Below are 22996 nucleotides of genomic sequence, written 5' to 3'. Positions count from 1 at the left end.
GTTCCCTCTACCCGGATTGACAGGAAGTGTTCTTACTTCCTGTCAGTCCAGGTAGAGGAAACTAAAGATCCTCTACTCACGGATCAGCAACTACAAGGTCAGTAAGCACAGGAGGGGGTGGGGGAGACTTTGACACAGGGAAGGGAGACGGGACAGATCCTGCAAGAACTGACAGGCAGGAAGGGAGAGCTTCCCTCCTGTCTGTCACACCGTGATTGCACTTGGGAAGTTCTTGCAGTCAATATTGTACAGCAGGCAAGCTCTGCTACTTCCGTTAGCTCAGTGGAGCTAACGGAAGTAGGAAGTGAATCTCCCCAGCTGCTTGATTAACAGCTGGGGAGGCATTTATATTTTCAGATTTAAAAGTGCTAATTTCACAATGAAATTGGAATTTTAAAGGGATACTCCACATTCATATAGCAATTCAGCAAGCTGAAGTGATCTATGGGTGGGGAGTGCATTTTTAAAGGGACACAATAGGCACTATAACCATTTCATCTCATTGAATTGGTTAAAGTGCCTGGTGTTTTCTGTGGCTGTCCTTTCATTCAGTCATTTTCAAGCAGTATAACACCAGCTAAGGACCCACACAGTCTGGACCCTACTGGAGGTATGGCTAAGGCAGAGATTACACACTTCCTTCAAGTCATACCAGTAATGGCTGCTGTGATAAACTGAAGGCATACATTGCTGCTCAGGCTAATGCCTTTGCTTTAGCCCAAGCAGCACAGAGGGGGTGGGTGCCGGGGACTCTCATTTGGTATTAACACATTAAAAACCTATATAATGCGGAATGGAAGCACAGTACCAGGGTATTCCAGACACTATAACCACTTCAATAGTTTGAAGTATCCTTTTAAAATAATAGTAAATTATTTAGATCTTATTATTATATGTAATTATTATTAAGATAAGGGTGTATGTTTATTTAATGCAAATCTATATTGTGTACCTTATTTTCTACAGGCAGTATAGGAAAACAGAACAGTGTCTTGACTATGTATTGGAACGGGGTGGACAGAGACACGTTGGCTGCCATGTTCCCTCCAGTAACATTAACATTTTAATTGCTTACAAGGAGGTTGTGGTGCTCATCAGTGGAACCAGCAGGAGTCGAAAGATTCAAAGCATAGAACATGTGTACATGATACCTGATATAGGTGAATAAACAAAATAAGAAACTCCTCACATCACAGAAACAATGCTTCTCGATGGCAAACCTTTATAGCAGGAATGTTATGTTACAGAACTTATGAGTCCAGTCGAGGAAAAATATAGGTAGAAGGGAGGTATGCAAATCATGGAGATTGGAAGCTACGAGGCAATATTGGTACCATCAGAAGGTCAGACCTCTCTGGTCTACTGGGAAGTGAGAGGAACATTGACTCTTGGGGATATGATGGACCCCAGGGCTTTCTTTTTATTCCCACTATCACTCAAAGTGAATACTTACCAAATTTACAGACATAAGACAACAGTAACTGCTTATAGCCATGTTAGTCATAAAAGTGAACCTAATAAGTGTAAAGATCTTTAACCGACAAAGTGATATTCTCCATTTTTACAGCAGGTTAACATAATCTTCTTTTGCATTTAACATGGGTATGTTCCTCAGGTTCACTTCCAATAATTTGGTCACATCATTTTGGGAGAACCATTTTCCAATTTGCATATGTCAATTGATCATTTGTGAATTCAGAGTGTAGTAACACAATCCTGAAGCTACCAAAGATCCAGAAGCATCAATTCTTATCAGTTGGAGATGCAAAAACACAAAAAGTATAACCTGTTTCAGCTACTTGGAACTATTGAAAATATAATTGAAATGAGCCCTAACTCTGTCTTAAACTTTATTCAAATAAAAGTTTACATTTCATTTGAGCAGCTGAAGAATCCCCTAAGAATAAACATATTCCCTAAGTGTGCAACTATTTCAAATAATAGTCATAAATTATCCTACTCTTAAATCATTTGTAAAAAAATATATTTTCATCTCCAACTTTTGCAGAGGTGTTGAACCCTCCATGGAACGTGTCTTTTAGGGAGGAGAACAGAAATCAGATCCTGGTCTGGAAGAAGCCTTATTCTTTACTTTCTGACATTTGCTTTCAGTATGAAATCCAAACCTTGGATCTTTGGAAAAACACTGACAAGGTAATTTGCTTGTTAGTATAATCTATCAATTAGTGCAAATGGGTACAAAACACATTAGACAATGCAAGATAGGTTGCTACTGTGCCCATGTTTAGTTATTTACTATATTATCAGTGTTGTATTCTAAAGTTTGACTTATCATGAATTCAAAGTGGTCAAAATTCAAATATAGGTCCAGGGCAGCCAAACAAAGCATGGCTGACTTGGAATGTTTATCGGTTTAGCTAATATGAACTTAAATGTGATATTCATTTGGAATTCCAGACAATTTTGACTTTAATGAAAAACCCTTTATGTGTTTTAATGATTGAAAACTGATTTGATTTAAAAAGGTTAACTTTAAAATTAAAAGTATAACATTTTAGATTGTGTTAAATTATTTTAATATTGGATAAGAATTTGAGTTTAGAATTGCACTTTTTAAAGGGACACTCCACTGCCCAAATCCTCCCAAAATATAAATCTCTGTTTAGTAGATATACCTTCAATAAAAACATGTATGCACTTAATTTGTCATTGCAGTATATCTAAATCCAGCTTGCAAAAGTTGCAAATCTTTCGTTTGAAGCCTTTGTAAGCTCTCCCCCCTCTAAACCAGCAGTTGTGCATTTGTGTGTAGTGTTGGCTTTTGATGCAGGGGTGTGTTTATATATAAAGTTAGTGTTTTAATAATACAGAGGTGTGTTTCTAATGTTGACATTTGAATGCAGTGTTAACATTTAAATGCAGGGGTGTATTTGTGTGTAGTGTTTCCGTTTGGATTCTGAGATGTATGCACATATACACATACACTGCCACGCACACACACACACACACACTGATACACAATATACACATGCAGTTAAACAGACATACATGCTGTCACAAATACACATACACACACTGACTCACACTCAGATACAGACACACAAAAATGCACAGAAACACACATACAGACACATATGCTTGTCAAAATTTAGGTAATCCTCCAGTTTCCTAACCTTTGGGTGTAGGAGGGTGGCTTCTGCTGACTGAGAAGTCCTTATTCAGTAGCTTTTAGTAACTTCAGTATTGTTACTTTGTCTTTGATTGAATGTGATATGAGCATAATACTACTCTTAAAGGAACAATCTAATGCCCAAATACAAAATAAAGAAAAATCATGCATTTAATTATGCACTTTTATATTGAGGTAAATATAAAAACCACTAGCATAACCTGCACTTTTCTTTTCTGCTGCCTTTGCAAGTTTTGCCTTTTCTGCCTTTTGAGTTTAGCTCCATTGAGCTAACCAAAACAGGAAGTCTGCTTGAAAGCCAAAAGGGGCCATAATCAGGTTATTTTCTATTAACTCTGCACTTTTTGCAAAATTAAAAAAAAAGAGGGACACAGTCTTGAAGTTTACTCGGCAAGCTAAAGAACTATGATCTGGTTTGTCCTTTAAACAAAAATAGCAACTGTTAGATTTTAAATTCTAGATAAAGGTAATTTAAAGTGGCACTGTCACCGTCTTGGGACTTTGCATAATATGCAAAGACACCCGATGGTGACATCACCGCTGGTGGACCGGTGACCGGATAGGGGCAGGGAAAGGGGAAATATACTTATCTGAACCTGTCCCTCACTGGCGCCGCTGTCGTCTTCTGCTTTTGGTACTTCAGCTAATATCTCTGCAGCCATCACTGATGATGGCTGGGAGAGTAACACTTCTAGATAGCACTAACTTTGCCCAGTGTGAAGTTTCAGGTGTAGAAAAAATACTGAGACATAGTCGTCCCTATTTTGTCTCAGTATATCTTATTTCAGAGTTGTGATTTCAGTGTTATGCCAACACAGTCAGTATAAGTATTTCATATTAATTTTATCTTTAAGAAATACTCATTTTGAGGGGGTGGTGGAGGAGTGGGTACCGCTTTAAGGACAGTACAGCTGCCCGAACATTGAGTAGAAACTTTTTTTCCTTTTTAAAAAAAAAAAATATATATTTTAAGTTTGCAGTTCTCTCATCCTCTCACCTCAACTGTATATCTACAGCCTGATATGTTCCTAAGGAACCAATATGCAATAGTGTAGCATAATTACATATTAGGAAAAAACAGGAGGCATGTCGAAAACGAATGCACAGGCACCCACTAGTGTGTATAATAATGCTCTTGTAATGTCGTTTTGTTTGAGAGAGGGAAGGTGGTGCAAAAATAAAAAACTAGGGAGGTGGGCAAGTATCACGCTAAAAGGGACTGTATACCTGACTTGAGACTGTTGGCAAGTTTGTATAAGTATTTAGACTAGATTGCCATTTCATCAGAGGCTAAAATCCTCTTTTCTGACTGAATCCACTTGATAGATAGAGACCGTCTCAGGGACCATATTGGTAAATGGTCCCCTCCAGGAGACTTGGAAGAAGCATGTCTTACGCGTGAGAGCAGTCTTGACCAGTCTGTGCGTGGACAAAGTAATGTACAGTGCATGGACAGAACCTTTGCATATTGGTAAGATACATCATCAATATATTGGTAAAAAACAACACTAATAGTTTAAAGGGGACATGTCACCAAAATAAACTAAAACATTTACTTAAATCAACAAGGAAATGTCTAAATGCTATGTTATGTATGTTTTTGATCAAGCATGTCCAACTCAAAGGCTAGCAAGGGCCAAATAAACAAGGTTTAAGTTTATGTGGGCCGCAAAAAAACAAATGTAAATTGTCACCTCCTCTACTAAACCCCAGCTTCCCCTCGTCTACTAAACTCCAGCCCCCCCTCATCTACTAAACTCCAGTCCCCCTCGTCTACTATATTCCAGTCCCCCGTTGTCTACTAAATCCCTGTGTAACGAAAATATACCCCAACACGCAGGATTCAGCTAAACAGAAGACAACACAGTGGGGAGATACGTCTACCGGACCTTTGAGTGGCCGGACTTGACGTATCTAGGAGAAGTACAGAGTCAGGAACGATCCGAGGTCAAGGGCACAAAGAGACAGCGTAAACTAGGACTAGCCGGGGTCTGGTACACAGTAAACAGCAAGCCGGCAAACAGAACAGATAAGGATAAAGAGATAACGTAGTCAGAAACAAAGCCATGGTCAATACGAAAGAACACAACTGAACACAACAAGCGCTAAAGGGAACTGCAACAGAAACCACGATAGGGCAAGGAACTAAGGGAAAGAGGTAAGTATATATAACTAAACATCTATTTTGATTGGTCCCTGTCATATCCACGCCCCCAAAAGGTAATTGTATGGGGAGTGTGGCATGACAGGGACCAATGGGAGGCCTTTTCTAATTTAGGCTCCCACTGTCCCTTTAAGAGCGCGCCCGAGACTCGCGGCGCGCTCTTAGAGTCAGGCAGAACACGTGACCGCTTCTCGCGGTCCCTGCCCGCCTTCCAGTTCCAGCCGTCGGATGAGCCGCGCGCAGCTCGTGCAGTAGCAGAGCCGCGCGCGGCTTGAACAGAGGACCCCGGCCAGCACCTGGAAATGGTAAGTACCGCTACAGTACCCCCCCTGAGGACACGCCCTCCGGGCGGGGAGGGCCAGGCCTGGCAGGAAAATGAGAATGGGAGGAACGCACCTGGCGAGGAGCGTTAACAGCTTCAGCGGAAATCCAACTGTGCTCCTCAGGCCCATAGCCCTTCCAATGCACTAGGTATTGAAGTCGACCCCTAAGGAAACGAGAGTCAAGAACGGCAGAAACGTCAAACTCCTCATGACCCTCCACAGTGACAGGAGGGGGAGGAGGAGTATGCCGTGTATAGCGGTTGCGTACGTAAGGCTTCAACAAAGAAGTATGAAAGACATTAGGAATACCCAGATTCTTAGGAAGACTCAAGGCATACGAGACAGGATTAACCTTATGCAAAATATGATAATGACCAATAAAGCGGGGAGCCAATTTCATTGAAGGCACCCGGAGGCGAATATTTCGCGTGGAAAGCAAAACCCTGTCCCCCACGACATAAGAAGGAGCCGCTCTGCGATGCTTGTCAGCCTGCACCTTTTGGCGAGCAGCGGAATCCACCAAAGAACGCTGAACCTGCTCCCAAGTGTTACGCAAACCAGCTAAATGCTCATCCAGAACTGGCATTCCCTGTGAGGAGAAAGCAGCCGGAAGAACAACGGGATGCTGGCCATAGACAACGTAAAAAGGACTTTTGCCGGAAGAATCATGAGTAGCGTTATTCCGAGCAAACTCAGCCCAAGGAAGAAGGTCAGACCAATTATTCTGATGGTGGGACATGAAACAACGAAGGTATTGCTCCAGAGATTGATTGGCACGTTCAGCAGCTCCATTAGATTGGGGGTGGTATGCGGAAGAAAATGAGAGAGTAATACCCATTTCCGAACAAAAGGCTTTCCAAAACCTGGAAATAAATTGGCTACCCCTATCAGACACAATAGATATGGGAATGCCATGCAACCGAACACTTCTCTAGCGAAGATAAGTGCCAGTTCCCTAGACGTGGGTAGCTTGCGAAGAGACACAAAGTGGGCCATCTTGGAAAACCGATCAACTATCATTAAGATAACAGTGTTACCATTCGAAGGGGGTAATTCAACAATAAAATCCATGGACAGGTTAGACCAAGGCCTCTCGTGAACGGGTAACGGATGCAACAGCCCACAAGGAACCCTACGAGAAGATTTCATACAGGCACAATGTCAGGATCGGGACAGGGATCCAACACGCAGAGTACAAAGAGAGGAAAGGTACGTATACCGGGCCTAGAATGGCCGGACTAACGTACCGAGAGTAATAGAGAATAGTCAGAGACAAGCCGAGGTCGAGGGAACGAGAAGACAGATAAGCGAGAGACAAGCCGGGTCAAGGGATAACAGAGAAGCAGGGTAGTACAACGAGCCGAGTCAAAACCAATAGAGCAAACAAGAATACCAGAGCGCTGAGTGACTAGACAAGCTAGAACCACGACAGGGCAATGAGCTGAAGTGAGAAGTAAGCTTAAATACCCTGGCTCTGGATGGTAATCACGCCTCTGACAAGTACCGATTGGATATCGGAGACTTGAGTGACAGGTCGCTCGTGATAGCGTCATGACGTCACGTATTGAGCGTCCTGCTAGAAAAGGACGTGGATTCCTCGCGGCCGGTGTTTAAGTGACTGGATGAACCGCGAGGAACGGAGGAAACAGCTCGTCTGGACGGATAAACCACCAAGTCTCTACCTCCCTTAGAGGTAGAGGCCTCAGGTACCCTGACAGTACCCCCCCTCTCAGATACGCCCACCGGGCGGAATGAACCGGGGCGAGATGGGAAGCGGAGGTGAAATGCTCTGCGAAGGCGAGAAGCATGAACGTCCTCCTGAGGTACCCAACTCCTCTCCTCAGGACCATATCCCCTCCAGTTGACCAGATATTGCAATTTTCCCCTTGAAATTCTGGAGTCAATGATGGAGCTGACCTCGTACTCCTCCCGACCCTCCACCTGAACAGGACGAGGTGAGGAGGCCTTAGAGGAGAATTTGTTGCAAATAAGAGGTTTCAACAAGGAGACATGAAAGGAGTTAGGAATGCGTAAGGCAGGTGGCAGAGCAAGGCGATACGCAACCGGATTGATACGAGTGAGAACCCTGTAAGGACCTATGTAACGAGGAGCAAATTTCATAGATGGAACTTTTAGGCGAATATTCTTGGTACTCAACCATACCCTATCCCCAGGAACAAAAACAGGAGCCGCTCTTCTATGCTTGTCAGCGTGTTTCTTGAACAGCGAGGAACTATGTAATAGAATTTGCCGAGTCTGATCCCATAATTTCTTCAGGTTGGCGACATGATCATCAACCGACGGTATCCCCTGAGAAGAGGAAACCGAAGGAAAAATCGAAGGATGAAAGCCATAGTTCATGAAGAAAGGGCTAGAGCGAGTTGAATCGCAAACAAGGTTATTGTGTGCGAACTCCGCCCAAGGAATCAGACCGACCCAATCGTCCTGGTGTTCGGAAACAAAGCAACGTAGATACTGTTCGATCTTTTGATTAGTACGTTCAGCAGCTCCGTTAGACTGAGGGTGATAGGCAGAGGAGAAGTTCAATTTGATGCCCATTTGAGAACAAAAGGATCTCCAGAAACGTGAGACAAATTGAGAACCTCTATCAGAAACAATCTCTGAAGGAATCCCATGTAGGCGAAAAACCTCTCTCGCAAAAATCTCCGCCAATTCAGGAGAAGTCGGAAGTTTAGGTAATGGCACGAAATGGGCCATCTTAGTAAATCTATCCACCACCGTGAGAATAACAGTCTGTCTCTTGGAAGCAGGCAAATCAACGATAAAGTCTATGGACAAACAGGACCAAGGTTTCTCAGGAATGTCCAAGGGGTGTAACAGGCCACATGGAGATGCATGAAGTAGTTTAGTCTTGGCACAAGTCTCACAAGCTGCGACGAACTCCTCAATATCTTTTCGAAGTGAAGGCCACCAGAAATCCTTGGATATCAGAGAGTATGTTTTGCGAATACCAGGATGACCAGCTATTTTACTTTCGTGAAAGCATTGTAAGAGCTCCAGTTGAAGTTCAGGAGGAACAAAGTTTCTTCCCTCAGGAGTGTTTCCAGGAGCTAGATGTTGTGACTTCAAGATCTGGTCAAGTAGCGGAGAATGAATTTTGAGACTGGTATTAGCAATAATATTGCATTTGGGTACAATGGAGGACAACAGTGGTTCAACTGAGGCAGAGGGCTCATATTGGCGAGATAGCGCATCGGCTTTAGAATTCTTTGACCCAGGTCTGTAAGTCAGAACGTAATTGAAATGGGTAAGAAACAACGACCAACGAGCCTGCCTGGAGGACAGACGTTTGGCCTCTCCGATATAAGACAAGTTTTTGTGGTCTGTCAGAATGGTAACAGGATGTAAAGTACCTTCCAATAAATGTCTCCACTCTTTCAAAGCCTTGATAACCGCTAGTAATTCTCTGTCACCAATGTCATACCTGCTCTCAGTACCGGTCAATTTTTTAGAGAAAAATCCACATGGATGTAATGGTTTATCAACACCCAACCTTTGAGATAGGACAGCACCTAAACCAGTCTCTGATGCGTCTACCTCAAGTAAAAAAGGCAGAGAAGTGTCGGGGTGAACTAAAATTGGAGCGGAAGCGAAAAGCTCCTTGAGAGTTTTGAACGCCAGGAGAGCTTCAGTAGTCCAATTCTTAGTATCAGCCCCCTGTTTGGTCATGTTAGTGATAGGTGCGATAATGGAAGAATAGCCCTTAATAAAGCGCCTATAATAATTAGAAAAACCAATAAATCTCTGTACGGCTTTAAGACCTTTGGGTAAAGGCCACTCTAGAATGGATTGGAGCTTATCCGGATCCATCTTAAATCCCTCCCCAGAGATCACATAGCCGAGAAAGGTTACCTGGGTTTGGTCAAAGCTACATTTCTCCAACTTGCAGTACAAGCCATGCTGAAGAAGCTTGTGCAAAACCCTCCTGACTTGCTTGTGATGAATCTCAATGTCACTAGAATGAATGAGTATATCATCTAGGTATACAATGACGCAATCTTGCTGAAATTCCCTAAGAACCTCATTTATCAGATCCTGGAATACAGCTGGTGCATTGCATAACCCAAAAGGCATAACAGTATATTCATAGTGACCATATCGAGTATTGAATGCCGTCATCCACTCATGTCCCTGCTGGATTCTCACCAAGTTATATGCCCCTCTGAGGTCTAACTTGGTGAAAATTGTAGAGCCCTTCAAACGATCGAAGAGTTCGGTAATCAAGGGGATTGGATAGGCATTTTTAATGGTTATCTTATTTAGGCCTCGATAATCAATACAAGGCCTCAGAGAACCATCCTTCTTTTTAACAAAAAAAAATCCAGCCCCGGCAGGGGAGGAGGACCTTCTAATGAATCCCTTGTCTAAATTTTCGTGAATATACTCCTCTAGAACTGAGTTCTCTTTCGTAGATAACGGGTATACATGACCTCTGGGCGGCATGGTACCAGGGAGTAGGTTAATTTTGCAATCAAAGGACCTGTGTGGGGGTAAGGTATCGGCTTTCTTTTTGTCAAATACAGCCTTTAAATCTAGATACTGAGACGGAATTTGTGTCTCTGTAGGATTATCAGAGTTAGCCGCTGTATTGGTTAAGCCGAGAGGTGAGACTTTCCGCAAGCATTTCTCTTGACAATTCTGTCCCCACGAAACTATCTCCCCTGACTCCCAATTAATAATAGGGTTATGTCTCCTCAACCAGGAGTACCCCAGCACTATGGGAATAGACGGAGAAGAAATGAGCAGTAAGGATATGTCCTCTCTATGTAGGATGCCAACAGTTAAGTTAATCGGTATGGTCTCATGGAAAATAACAGGCTCAAGTAACGGTCTACCATCGATGGCCTCAACGGCCAGTGGTGTCTCTTTTAACTGGGATGGAATAGCATGCTTGGCAGCAAAACCCTGATCTATAAAGCTCTCAGCAGCTCCAGAATCGATTAGTGCCATAGTCTTAACTACTCCCTTCTCCCACTTTAAAGAAACGGGTAACAGAAGCCTGAGCTCTTTGTAGTTGTGAATAGAGGACAAAGTAGAAACACCCAAGGCCTGTCCTCTAGAGGAACTTAGGTGCGAGCGTTTCCCGAACGATTGGGACAGTTTAGGCGTAAATGACCCCTGACTCCACAATACATACATAAGCCCTCCCTTCTCCTGTACTGTCTCTCACTCTCTGTGAGATGAGTACTGCCTATCTGCATAGGTTCAGGAATACGTAAGTCCTCGAACTCAGAAATTTGAAAGGTAGGCGCTAGTTTAAAGGAGGGTCTACGGGTCCTATCTCGAGTGTTCAGCCTCTCTCTTAAGCGTTCATCAATACGAGATATAAAAGAAATTAAATCCTCCAAATTTTCAGGGAGTTCTCTAGTAGCGACCTCGTCAAGGATTACATCTGATAACCCATTCAGAAACACATCTATATAAGCCTGTTCGTTCCACTTAACTTCTGCCGCCAAGGACCTGAACTCTAGTGCATAATCCACAAGTGTTCGATTGTCTTGTCTAAGGCGCAACAGTAATCTAGCTGCATTGACCTTCCTACCAGGGGGGTCAAAAGTTCTTCTAAACGCAGCTACAAAGGCATTATAATTATAGACTAGTGGGTTATCATTCTCCCATAAAGGATTGGCCCATCTCAAAGCTTTTTCAATGAGTAGAGTGATAATAAATCCAACCTTCGCTCTATCAGTAGGATAAGAGCGGGGTTGTAATTCGAAATGGATGCTAATCTGGTTTAGAAAGCCACGACACTTCTCCGGTGACCCGCCATAACGTACTGGTGGGGTAATACGGGAAGAAGCACCTACAGTGGCTACCTCTAGACCTGAGACTGCAGGAGAAATAGAAGGAGTACGTGTCTCCTCAGGTGGATTACTAGCACGGGACAAAAGTGCCTGTAGTGCCAAAGCCATCTGATCCATCCTATGCTCCATGGCGTCAAACCTGGGATCCGAAGAACCAAGCTGACTGTTTGTACCTGCAGGATCCATTGGCCCTGTCGTAATGTCAGGATCGGGACAGGGATCCAACACGCAGAGTACAAAGAGAGGAAAGGTACGTATACCGGGCCTAGAATGGCCGGACTAACGTACCGAGAGTAATAGAGAATAGTCAGAGACAAGCCGAGGTCGAGGGAACGAGAAGACAGATAAGCGAGAGACAAGCCGGGTCAAGGGATAACAGAGAAGCAGGGTAGTACAACGAGCCGAGTCAAAACCAATAGAGCAAACAAGAATACCAGAGCGCTGAGTGACTAGACAAGCTAGAACCACGACAGGGCAATGAGCTGAAGTGAGAAGTAAGCTTAAATACCCTGGCTCTGGATGGTAATCACGCCTCTGACAAGTACCGATTGGATATCGGAGACTTGAGTGACAGGTCGCTCGTGATAGCGTCATGACGTCACGTATTGAGCGTCCTGCTAGAAAAGGACGTGGATTCCTCGCGGCCGGTGTTTAAGTGACTGGATGAACCGCGAGGAACGGAGGAAACAGCTCGTCTGGACGGATAAACCACCAAGTCTCTACCTCCCTTAGAGGTAGAGGCCTCAGGTACCCTGACACACAAGTGGTACAGGCACCTATATAGTCGTTGACATCCTTGCGTAAGGAATCCCACCAGAAATACCGAGAAATAGCCGACACCGTTTTGGAAATACCAGGATGTCCAGCAGTCTTAGTGTCATGATATAACAACAGAATATCCCGTCTCTCGAGAACATCAACGAAAAGTTTATCAGTAGGCCTCTCGCTAGGGGCCATGCTTTGTTTCGCTTGTATGGCCTGCAAGAGGGACGAGGAAATAGACAAAATAGTAGTAGCTATTATCCTGTCTGGGGGAATGACAGGAGTAACATCAATCTCCTGTTTGTCAGTAGTTTCGAACTGTCTGGACAGAGCGTCTGCTTTAGTGTTGCGATCACCTGGCCTATAGGTAATAATATAATTGAAATGGGACAAAAACAGTGACCACCTAGCCTGCCTAGAAGACAGTCTTTTAGGCCTCACTAAGGTAGGATAGTTTCTTGTGATCCGTAAATATGAGGATGGGATCCTTAGTTACTTCTAACAAATGTCTCCATTCTTTGAGTGCTAAAATAATAGCAAGGAGTTCGTGATTACCCACATCATAATTCTTCTCTGCTTTGGACATTTGTTTAGAAAAGAAGCCACAAGGATGCAATGGCTTTTCAGGTGACTCTATTTGGGATAAGACAGCACCTACCCCGATATCTGAAGCATCAACTTCAAGAATATAGGGCAGTGAGGGGACAGGATGCTGTAAAATAGGTGCCGAGGCAAACGTAGTCTTAAGAAATTCAAAAGCCTGAAGTGCCTCGGTAGACCAGACCGTGGTCGTAGACCAAAAGTGCCATCCTTTTTTGTCATACAGGTGATAGGCGCTACAATAGAGGAAAACCCTTTAATAAAGCGCCTATAATAGTTAGAGAATCCAAGAAAACGCTGAATGGCTTTCAAACCTTGTGGTAGAGGCCATTCTATGATAGCAGAAAGCTTCTGGGGATCCATACGGAAACCTTTAGCAGAAATCAAATACCCCAAAAACTGGACTTCGGATTGGTCAAATAGACACTTTTCCAATTTACAATAAAGACCATTAGCAAGAAGGGTCTTCAGAACTGTTGTAACATGTCTGTGATGAGTGTGCAAATCTGTAGAGTATATTAATATGTCGTCCAAGTACACAATTACAAATGTGTGAATAAAGTCTCTTAGGACGTCATTAATAAATTCTTGAAATACTGCTGGGGCATGTGTAACGGTACAGTTTCATGAGTAACAACTGGGGAACTTAATGGTCTACCATCTATGGCCTCAACGGACAAGGGTATCTCCTTCTCTCTGAGAATGTTATTTTTCTTAACAAAACCCGAGTCTATGAAATTATCAGCTGCCCCTGAGTCAACTAGGGCTTGTATGTTTTCAGATATGCAACGCTCTCCCTTATATAAAGAAACAGGGAGAAGCAAACGGTTAGGAGGCATAGATATCACACCCAAGGCCATTCCCCTATAAGGTCTTAGGTGTGAGTCTCCCGGAAGCACGGGACATTCTTTTATCAAATGGTCTCTCCACAGTATAGGCAGAGTCCAGCCTTTCTCCTAAGTAATTTTTCAGTATCCGAGAGTTTTGCAACCCCCAATTGCATGGGTTCCTCCTCAGATACTTTAACACTCTCAGGTTTATCAACTCTGGGGTTAATAGGTGTAACCAAACGTCTATTCCTGTTCTTAGTAAAGAGCCTATCACGAATCCTATTATCTATATCAATGAGGTAGTCAATAAGGTCCTCTAATGGACTAGGAAGCTCCCTTGCTGCTACCTCATCCAATATAGTGTCAGATAAACCTTCCATGAACGCAGTAGTTAAACCATTATTGGTCCAATCGACCTGTGAAGCAAGGGTACGAAACTGAATAGCATAGTCAGCCACAGACCTAGAACCCTGTTTAATTCTCATTAATGCTCTTGCAGCATTTTTTGACCTTTTCGTTGTGTCAAAAGTTCTACGAAAAGCCGTAAGAAAACTGTTGAAATCATGCACCATGGGTCCATTAGCCTCCCAAATAGGATTTGCCCACTCAAGTGCTTTATCGGTAAGTTGGTGCATAAGGAACCCCACTTTAGACCTATCTGTGGGAAAGGAACGTGGATACATCTCAAAGTGGAGTTCTATTTGATTAATGAAACCTCTGCATGTCTTAGATTCCCCTCCATACCTAGGAGGAGGTGTTAAATGAACCGAAGTATTAGGCAAAGTAGATACTTCAGGAGGAAGGGGTTTAGGTGTGGTTGCTGGAATAGTTCTAGAAAAGAACGTCTGGAGAGCCTGGGCTATCTGATCCATACGGTGATCCTGCTCTACAAACCTAGCCTCATGAGAAGCCATCTGTTGGGCTAAATCTGCGGGGTCCATGGCCCTATCGTAATGTAACGAGAATATACCCCAACATGCAGGATTCAGCTAAACAGAAGACAACACAGTGGGGAGATACATCTACCGGACCTTAGAGTGGCCGGACTCGACGTATCTAGGAGAAGTACAGAGTCAGGAACGATCCGAGGTCAAGAGCACAAAGAGACAGCGTAAACGAGGACTCGCAGGGGTCTGGTACACAGTAAACAGCAAGCCGGCAAACAGAACAGATAAGGATAAAGAGATAACGTAGTCAGAAACAAAGCCAAGGTCAATACGAAAGAACACATCTGAACACAACAAGCGCTAAAGGGAACTGCAACAGAAACCACGATAGGGCAAGGAACTAAGGGAAAGAGGTAAGTATATATAACTAAACATGTATTTTGATTGGTCCCTGTCATATCCACGCCCCCAAAAGGTAATTGTATGGGGAGTGTGGCATGACAGGGACCAATGGGAGGCCTTTTCTAATTTAGGCTTCCACTGTCCATTTAAGAGCACGTCCGAGACTCTTAGAGTCAGGCGGGACACGTGACCGCTTCTCGCAGTCACTGCCCGCCTTCCAGTTCCAGCCGTCGGATGAGCAGGGCGCGGCTCGTGCAGCAGCAGAGCCGCGCGCGGCTTGAACAGAGGACCCCGGCCGGCACCTGGAAAGGGTAAGTACCGCTACACCCTGTCACTGTTTAAAAAAAAAAATAAAAAAAAAAACAGCCAACAAGCATACCCCCAATGGCCACACCCGCACCTTAAAAAAGTGGATCCTCCCGTTGCTCATTGAAACCCTTTACACACACTCACTGAGACACACTCACTGACAGACATACACACATACTGACAGACACACAGAATCACTCTGACACATACATACACTCACAGACACACACATTCATTGACATACACACAGGCACCCTCACAGACACACACACACACAGACTCACTGACAGCCACACACACTGACAGACAGCCACACACACACACAGCCATGCACTCAGCCTGCCAAACACGTAGCCAGCCAGACACACAGACAGCCATACACCTATACACACAGACAGCATACACCTATACACAGACAGACACACACACCCATACACTTATACACACAGACAGCCATACACCTACACAGCTATACACCTATACATACAGGCAGCCATACATACACAGCCATACACCTATACACACAGACAGCCATACACCTATACACACACCTATACCTGGGGTCTAGTAGGGCTACTGGGCAGTCAGGCATGGGTGCGTACAGGCAGTGAGGGAGCGCTGAGTGTAAGCTCTCTCTGCTCAGCTCCCTCACGTGATGCCGGGAGCCGGAGTGACATCATTGTAGCAAATTGTATTGGGCTGTCCCGAGGTATTATGGTTACAATGTTAATTTTAGCTTTATTTCCTTTGTATCCATGTATTGTATGCAGCATTCGTCTGGTTGTTCGGTAAAAACCCTCCGATCGACATACGAACAAACTAGCGAACAACCAGACCTCCCCAGAGTGAAGTGTGCCTCTCATTTATCGCCCGCATTCATGTTTTAAATTAGACGAAAGTAATAGCAAAATTCCATTATCCAAAATCTAAAGAGTTGCTGCTGCAGTCAGCAAGAAAGGAGCCTAGCCTCCCTGCTCCTTACAAAGATGTACTGATTTTTGCTGATTTGTCTGTATTAACTATAGCAAGGAGAAGAGAATTTGCGGAGTTCACAAAAGTACTGCGAGACCAAAAAATATCATACCGTTGGGGCTACCCGACTAAACTGTTGATTTGGCGGAACGTTGCATTACATGCAATAAAAGAACCAGAAGAAGCGAGGAATAAATTAAAAGAATGGGGAATGTTAACAACACAGAATGGAAATTCAAATAAAGCAGAAAAGAAAATACAAGCAGAATGGACGGTTGTTGGCACACCTGGTTATAAAAGCTTAGATGTTGCAGAAACTGTAAAGTGAGGTTCAGGGCTTTAAAAAAATTATTATTATTTTTTTTTTTTTAATAGATATCTATGTTCTCATGTTGCTTTAATTAAAGTTGACTATAGCAAATTAAGTAGTATGCCAACACCAGTTTAATGTGTATAAAATTAGTGGCCTTTTGCTCCCTTTAAGTGGTGGTGGTGGGTCTTTAAGGGTTTCAACAAAATACTAGCGCTTGAAAAGAATAATAAGAAATTTTAAGGGTTTCAACAAAATACTAGCGCTTGAAAAGAATAATAAGAAATAATAGTCTGCAATATATTATAGTACACGAATTAGGGTTGTGCTTAGCGTAAATGTAGTAGTCGGATGCCCAGGGTAAGAGGGATAGCACAATAATTATTCATGTTTTTGTTTTTTGTTTTTCTCTCTCCTTCCCGTCTTTTTTTTTTTTTCTTCTTTCTCTCCGTTATTAAGATTGATGTAAATAAATGTAACAGTTACAAATGTAGATTTATAGTAAACCTTGGGTAACCCTTGGGTAACAGTTACAAATACAAATCTAAAACAATAGCTTGGGTAAAACAAAATGGAAAAAATAAAAATTAGGTATATTTAGTAATAGATTAATTATAATTAAAAAAGTGAGAGAGGGAAGGGGGGGGGAGGGGAATGAGTATGATAGCTTGTTTTTGGTTTTGCCATTTGCTATTAGCTTGGCCTCGCATTGAGTGGGTCGTTTTACTCACGCCCCCTGGCCGTTACAGGAAATATGGGTATTCCTGAACAGGCCATTAATTTATCCTTTTCAATAAGGGTGTATATGTATTTGATGTTTTTTTTTTGGTGGTTTTTCTTTCTTGGTTGTGATTCTTTTTATTTTTTTATTTATTGTGTTTTATTTTTCTTTTTTTTTTATTATTTGAAATTAGAGAGTATTGCTGGTTATTTTAGTTTTCTTTCTCACAAACGGAAGCACAGCATAAATATTAGGAATACACAGGTAATTAATAGTGACTTAGGCCCAAATATGGCGACATTTTTAAGGGTTATAAAGATGTAATTGAAAAATAAAAACACATAAAATGTAACTATGGATACAAGATTTAGAATATTTACCATGAATGTTAATGGATTAAATAGTCCACATAATAGACGGTTGGTGCATCAGGAATTGAGGAAATCTAAGGCAGCTGTAATATGTTTACAGGAAACACACTTCAGATCTCAAGAGGCCTTTAGATTAAAAATAAGACAATACCCACAGGAATTTCATGCATATTCAGCCAATAAAACTAAAGGAGTAGCAATTTTAGTTCATGCAGATTGGGGTTTTCAAGTGAATATACAATATACAGATGAGGCGGGACGGTTATTAATATTAGTAGGCTCCTTGAACGGGATTGAAATTACATTGGTTTCTTTATATGCCCCAAATACTTTCCAGATAAAATTTATAAAGGCAGCATTAAAAAAAATTTTGGAGTTGCGTGTGGGCCATTTGATAATATGTGGCGATTATAACACAACCCTTGATCCAACACTGGATATCTCTAGAACAGAAGAAAAAAGCCCTCATCCCTTGGCCGTTAGTAATAGTGAGAAATTAAGGAAATTGATCAATAATTACGACCTATATGACACCTGGCGATGTCTGTATCCATCGGGTAAAGATTATACGTTTTATTCTTCTGCACATATGACATACTCAAGGTTAGATATGTGCATAGTAGATAAACCTACTTTGAATAATATATTAGAAGTGCACATTGGCCTTAGAACTTGGTCAGACCATTTACCGGTTATAGTTACATTTCAAGCTAAATACCCGGGACGGGGAATGGGGTCGTGGAGAATGAATGAGGCAGTGTTGGACGATGAAAAAAATTTTTTAGAAGCTAAGGAGGCTCTCATTAAATATTTTCAGGAAAATGACAAGGATGATATAGCAGCCTCCTCGTTATGGTTGGCACAAAAGGCTGTAATGAGGGGCTTTTTTTATAAAATCAGGGGCTAGTAGTAAAAAGAAAATGGATGCTGAACGTTTAAGATTACTTCAGGTACTATCCAAATTGGAAGAGGAAAATAAAATTAAACCAAATAGATTGTATGGTAGTCAAATAGCTAAAGTAAGAAAGGAACTCGATGTATTGGCATTAGCAGAAACAGAAAAATATATGAGAGCATTAAAATTGAAATTTTATATTCATGGCAATAAAGCAGGAAAAATGTTAGCTAATATGCTAAAAACAAAGTATCTTCAAACAAAAATCCCCTATATGTTCTCGACGAATAATTGTAAATTATTTAACCCAAAAGATATTGTAGCTGAATTAGCAGGTTATTATAGGAAACTGTATAATTTAACGGAAGACTCAAATATATTACAGCCTTCTGGCTCTGAAATAGAGAAATTTTTGGAGGAAATAGATCTTCCTAAAATTTCAGTGAGTCAACAACAGATGTTGGTGGAGCCATTTATAGAAGATGAAATAAGCAAAGCTATATTGGCTCTTCCCAAACATAAAGCACCAGGGCCAGATGGTTTTTCTAACTATTATTATATCAAAATGGAACCAATCTTGACACCATTTCTTACGAAGCTTTTTAATAGCTTTAAAACACCAAATGCGATACCGCCGGAAATGTTAGAGGCATTTATAGTAACCCTTCCTAAGCCTGGTAAACCACCAACAGAATGCGCTAACCTCAGGCCCATTTCACTCTTAAATGTAGATATAAAAATATATGCTAAAGTATTGGCATCTAGAATAAAACCGATCCTATTGGGGCTTATTTCAGAGGAGCAAGCTGGTTTTGTTTCAGGTAGACAAGTAGAGGACAATACAAGACATTATATTAATCTTATAGAATGGGCAAGTATTAATAATTATCAGGGGATTTTGCTTGCTTTGGACGCTGAAAAAGCGTTTGATCGTTTGAATTGGGGTTATATGGAGCATGTCCTCCAGAAATACAATTTTCCACAATCCTTGGTGAACAATATTATGGCATTATACTCAAAACCATCAGCGAAGGTTATGAATACTGGCTTTATATCCTCTAAATTTGAGATCTCAAATGGAACACGCCAGGGGTGCCCACTTTCCCCAATAATTTTTATAATAACCTTAGAGCCCTTGATTAGACACATAAAACAACATGCTGGTATATGTGGGTTAAATACCCTGGTTGGGGAACAAAAATTAGCTCTTTTTGCTGATGATGCACTTTTATTTGTATCAAAACCTAAAGAATCATTACCGTATTTAGTTAAACTGTTGGAAAGATTTAGTATGATCTCCTATTATAAAAATAATGTTAAAAAAACCCAGGCGTTACCGTTGGGTGTACCTAAAACGGAGATAAATCAATTAGCAGGTACTTACTCGTTCGATTGGCGCAAAGATTTTCTAACATACCTGGGCATAAAACTTACTAAAACGAGCTCTCTTTTAATTAAGCATAATCATATTCCTGTATTACATAAATTAAAAGATCAGTTAGAAAATTGGGGGACTTTGGGGACATCTTGGTTAGGGCGTGTACACACAATTAAAATGATGGCCTTACCCCATGTATTGTATCTTTTTCGAACTATTCCTATGGCTGTGCCAAAAAATTTATTAAAAAAATTTCAACTTATGTTTAACTCATACATATGGAAAAAAAAAACGCCAAGGGTGGCAGCTAGGCTTACAGAGCTTCCATATCTACAAGGCGGATTGGGTATTCCTAACATTATTAAATATTATCAGGCATCTATGTTGTCCTATGCTTTGGCAGTACTTTTCCGTTTAAATTCACCAGTATGGTTAAAACTGGAACAAGCTTGCGCTAAACCCTATTTAATAGAAAAGCTTTTATGGGAGACCTTACGAATGGGTCAATAGGCAAAAACATGCTTTCTACGACAAAATTAATGCTCTATCATTGGTCAAAATGGACTCCTAAATTGCTAAAAGGTGTAAAGCTATTAGTCTTAGCACCATTATATGTAATAAAGTACTTTATACAAGATTTAAATTTGAATACTTGGGAAACTAATGGCATTAGTAAAGTGCATATGTTATATAATGAGGCAGGGCTCAAATCATATCCTAGTTTGCAGGCAGAGTTTGCCCTTCCGAATAAAGAGGTATTTTCGTATTTAAGGATCAAGAATTTTTTGTTAGAAAATAAGCTGTTAAAATTAGATATGGCCTTAGTGACTTGGTTGGGTAAATTCTGTTTGAACCCTAATATGGAGAGTAAACCTCAAACAATATGCTACAAAAGCCTTTTATATGTAAATGGGGAAGAAAAGTTGACTTATATGATATTATGGGAACGAGACCTATCAAAAACCTTTGATCTATCCCATTGGTATCAAACTATAAAAATTACTAAACAAATATCTCACAGCCTTACATATTGGGAAGCTTATAGCAAAATATTAATGCGTTGGTACTTAGTTCCCGCAAAAGTGTCTCGAATGTATGAAGCTGCCTCTGACAGGTGCTGGAGGTGTCAAAGGGAGAAGGGAACTTTATTACATATTTTTTGGGGATGCTCTCGTCTTGTACAGTTTTGGAACGATGTTAAATTAGTAATTCAAATTTTAATGGATACAGTGATACCAAATTTCCCTGAGTTCTATCTTTTACATATATACCAAGAGTGGAGTCGAATAAAAAATAAGGTAGTTATTATTCATATATTAATCGCTGCAAAAATAAGCATTGCTCAAAATTGGAAAAAAACAATCCCACCATATATTTTGGAAGTGCAGGAAAGAGTAGACAAGACGTATGAATATGAGAGAATAGTAAATAAAATAGAAGGAAGAGAAGGTGGCCATGAAAAAGCATGGCAAGATTGGTTAGCATATAGGTGTAAGGTATAAATAGAGGTTATAGTAAAAGGAGGAATAGCCTAAAACAGATATGAGGTTAAAGCATGTACATTATTGCATATTAATGAATAATTGATAGGGTATGACTGCAAAGCTGAAAGATTTAGGTAAAGGAAATCAACACAGTGAAGGAGGAGACTATATTTAAAAGAAAAAAAACTACCACAACAATAGGACAGTCTTAAATTAGGGGCAAATGTTTAAAAATAATATCAGGAAGTATTACTTTACTGAGAGGGTAGTGGATGCATTGAATAGCCTTCTAGCTGAAGTGGTAGAGGTTAACACAGTGAGAGTTTAAGCATGCGTGGGATAGGCACACGGCTAGATATAAGATAAGTCCAGGGACTAATGAAAGTATTTAGAAAACTGGGCAGACTAGATGGGCCGAATGGTTATCTGCCACCAAATTGTATGTTTCTATGATATTATAAATATATCGATAACTTGTCTGAGACTTCAAAAAAGGAATCAAATAGCTACATTCAGTGGGGGGGGGGGGGGGGAAGTAACAATAGAAAATAACACATGGGTGCAGGCATTACATTTGTTTAAATAAGAATACACAGCTGACTGTAACAAAATACACAACATAGGATTTTGTTATCAATAAAACAGCATCCAACTCACTTGGGCTTTTTTCCCCACTAAACTTAAATGTATGGCAAATTAATTGTAAATTTGAGGTTAAAATATCCAAACTGAAAAGCTTCTTGAGTGCCTCCATTTTTCTAGTTTGACTATTTTGGTCTAAAATGTTGTCCACAATTTCCACGTCGGTGAGTACTTTTCAAGGCAATTAACCTTTCATTTAGAAGTGTTTCATCCAGAAACGGGGTAAGCACTGTAAAGGTTGATATTTTTTTTTTTCCCATCCAGATACAGTCAGTAGCCAGATGTATATACTAGCAACATGTGTGTGCCTGATTGTTGCAGGACTTGTCTTCATTTATATTTGTCTGAGGTGAGTCAAAACTGTGTTGTTCACTAAAGTGTGAACTCTAGGGAGTTCACAGTGAATTTAAAAATTGTTTTTTTTTATTTTTGGACAAAATAGCTCATGCAAACCATAGTTACATTGTTACATAGTTAAAGGACCACTATAGTGCCAGGAAAACATACTCGTTTTCCTGGCACTATAGGGTCTCTAGCTCCCCCCCACCCTCAGGGCCCCCCTCCCGCCGGGCTCTAGGGGGTGGAAGGGGTTAAATCTTACCTGTTTTCTCCCTCGGCGCGGGGAACTTTCCTCCTCCTTTTCCCCCGTCATCGGCTGAATGCGCATGCGCAGCAAGATAAATCATTACTGTGCTACCATCAGCTGCACCATGCAGGCTCGCTGCCTAGGTGTTCTCTTTGACTCCGACCTCTCCTTCAAGCCTCATGTTTAATCTATCGCCAAATCCTATCATTTCCATCTCACAAACATTGCGCGCATCCGCCCCTACTTAACGCCAGATGCGACTAAGGTGTTGGTCCATTCCACTGTCCTTTCTTGCCTTGACTACTGTAATCCGCTTCTCAGTGGTCTTACGTGCTCCCAACTTGCGCCGTTACAGTCCATAATGAATGCGGCGGCGAGGCTCAT

General features: G+C 41.5%; 1 protein-coding gene across 2 annotated transcripts in view; it reads left to right on the top strand.

Moving 5' to 3' along the window:
• Positions 1–22996, top strand: part of IL5RA (interleukin 5 receptor subunit alpha) — a 45570-nt gene that overhangs the window by 683 nt on the left and 21891 nt on the right. For both annotated transcript variants that reach the window (XM_063426676.1, XM_063426674.1), the window contains exons 2-5: positions 967–1160; positions 2009–2154; positions 4478–4622; positions 22291–22375. In XM_063426676.1, the coding sequence (XP_063282746.1) occupies positions 967–1160; positions 2009–2154; positions 4478–4622; positions 22291–22375 (570 nt within the window). The remainder of the gene's footprint in view (positions 1–966; positions 1161–2008; positions 2155–4477; positions 4623–22290; positions 22376–22996) is intronic.

Source organism: Pelobates fuscus, chromosome 7 (assembly GCF_036172605.1).
Source record: "Pelobates fuscus isolate aPelFus1 chromosome 7, aPelFus1.pri, whole genome shotgun sequence".
Classification (NCBI taxonomy): Eukaryota; Metazoa; Chordata; class Amphibia; order Anura; family Pelobatidae; genus Pelobates; species Pelobates fuscus.
This window is presented reverse-complemented; position numbering and strand designations above follow the sequence as displayed.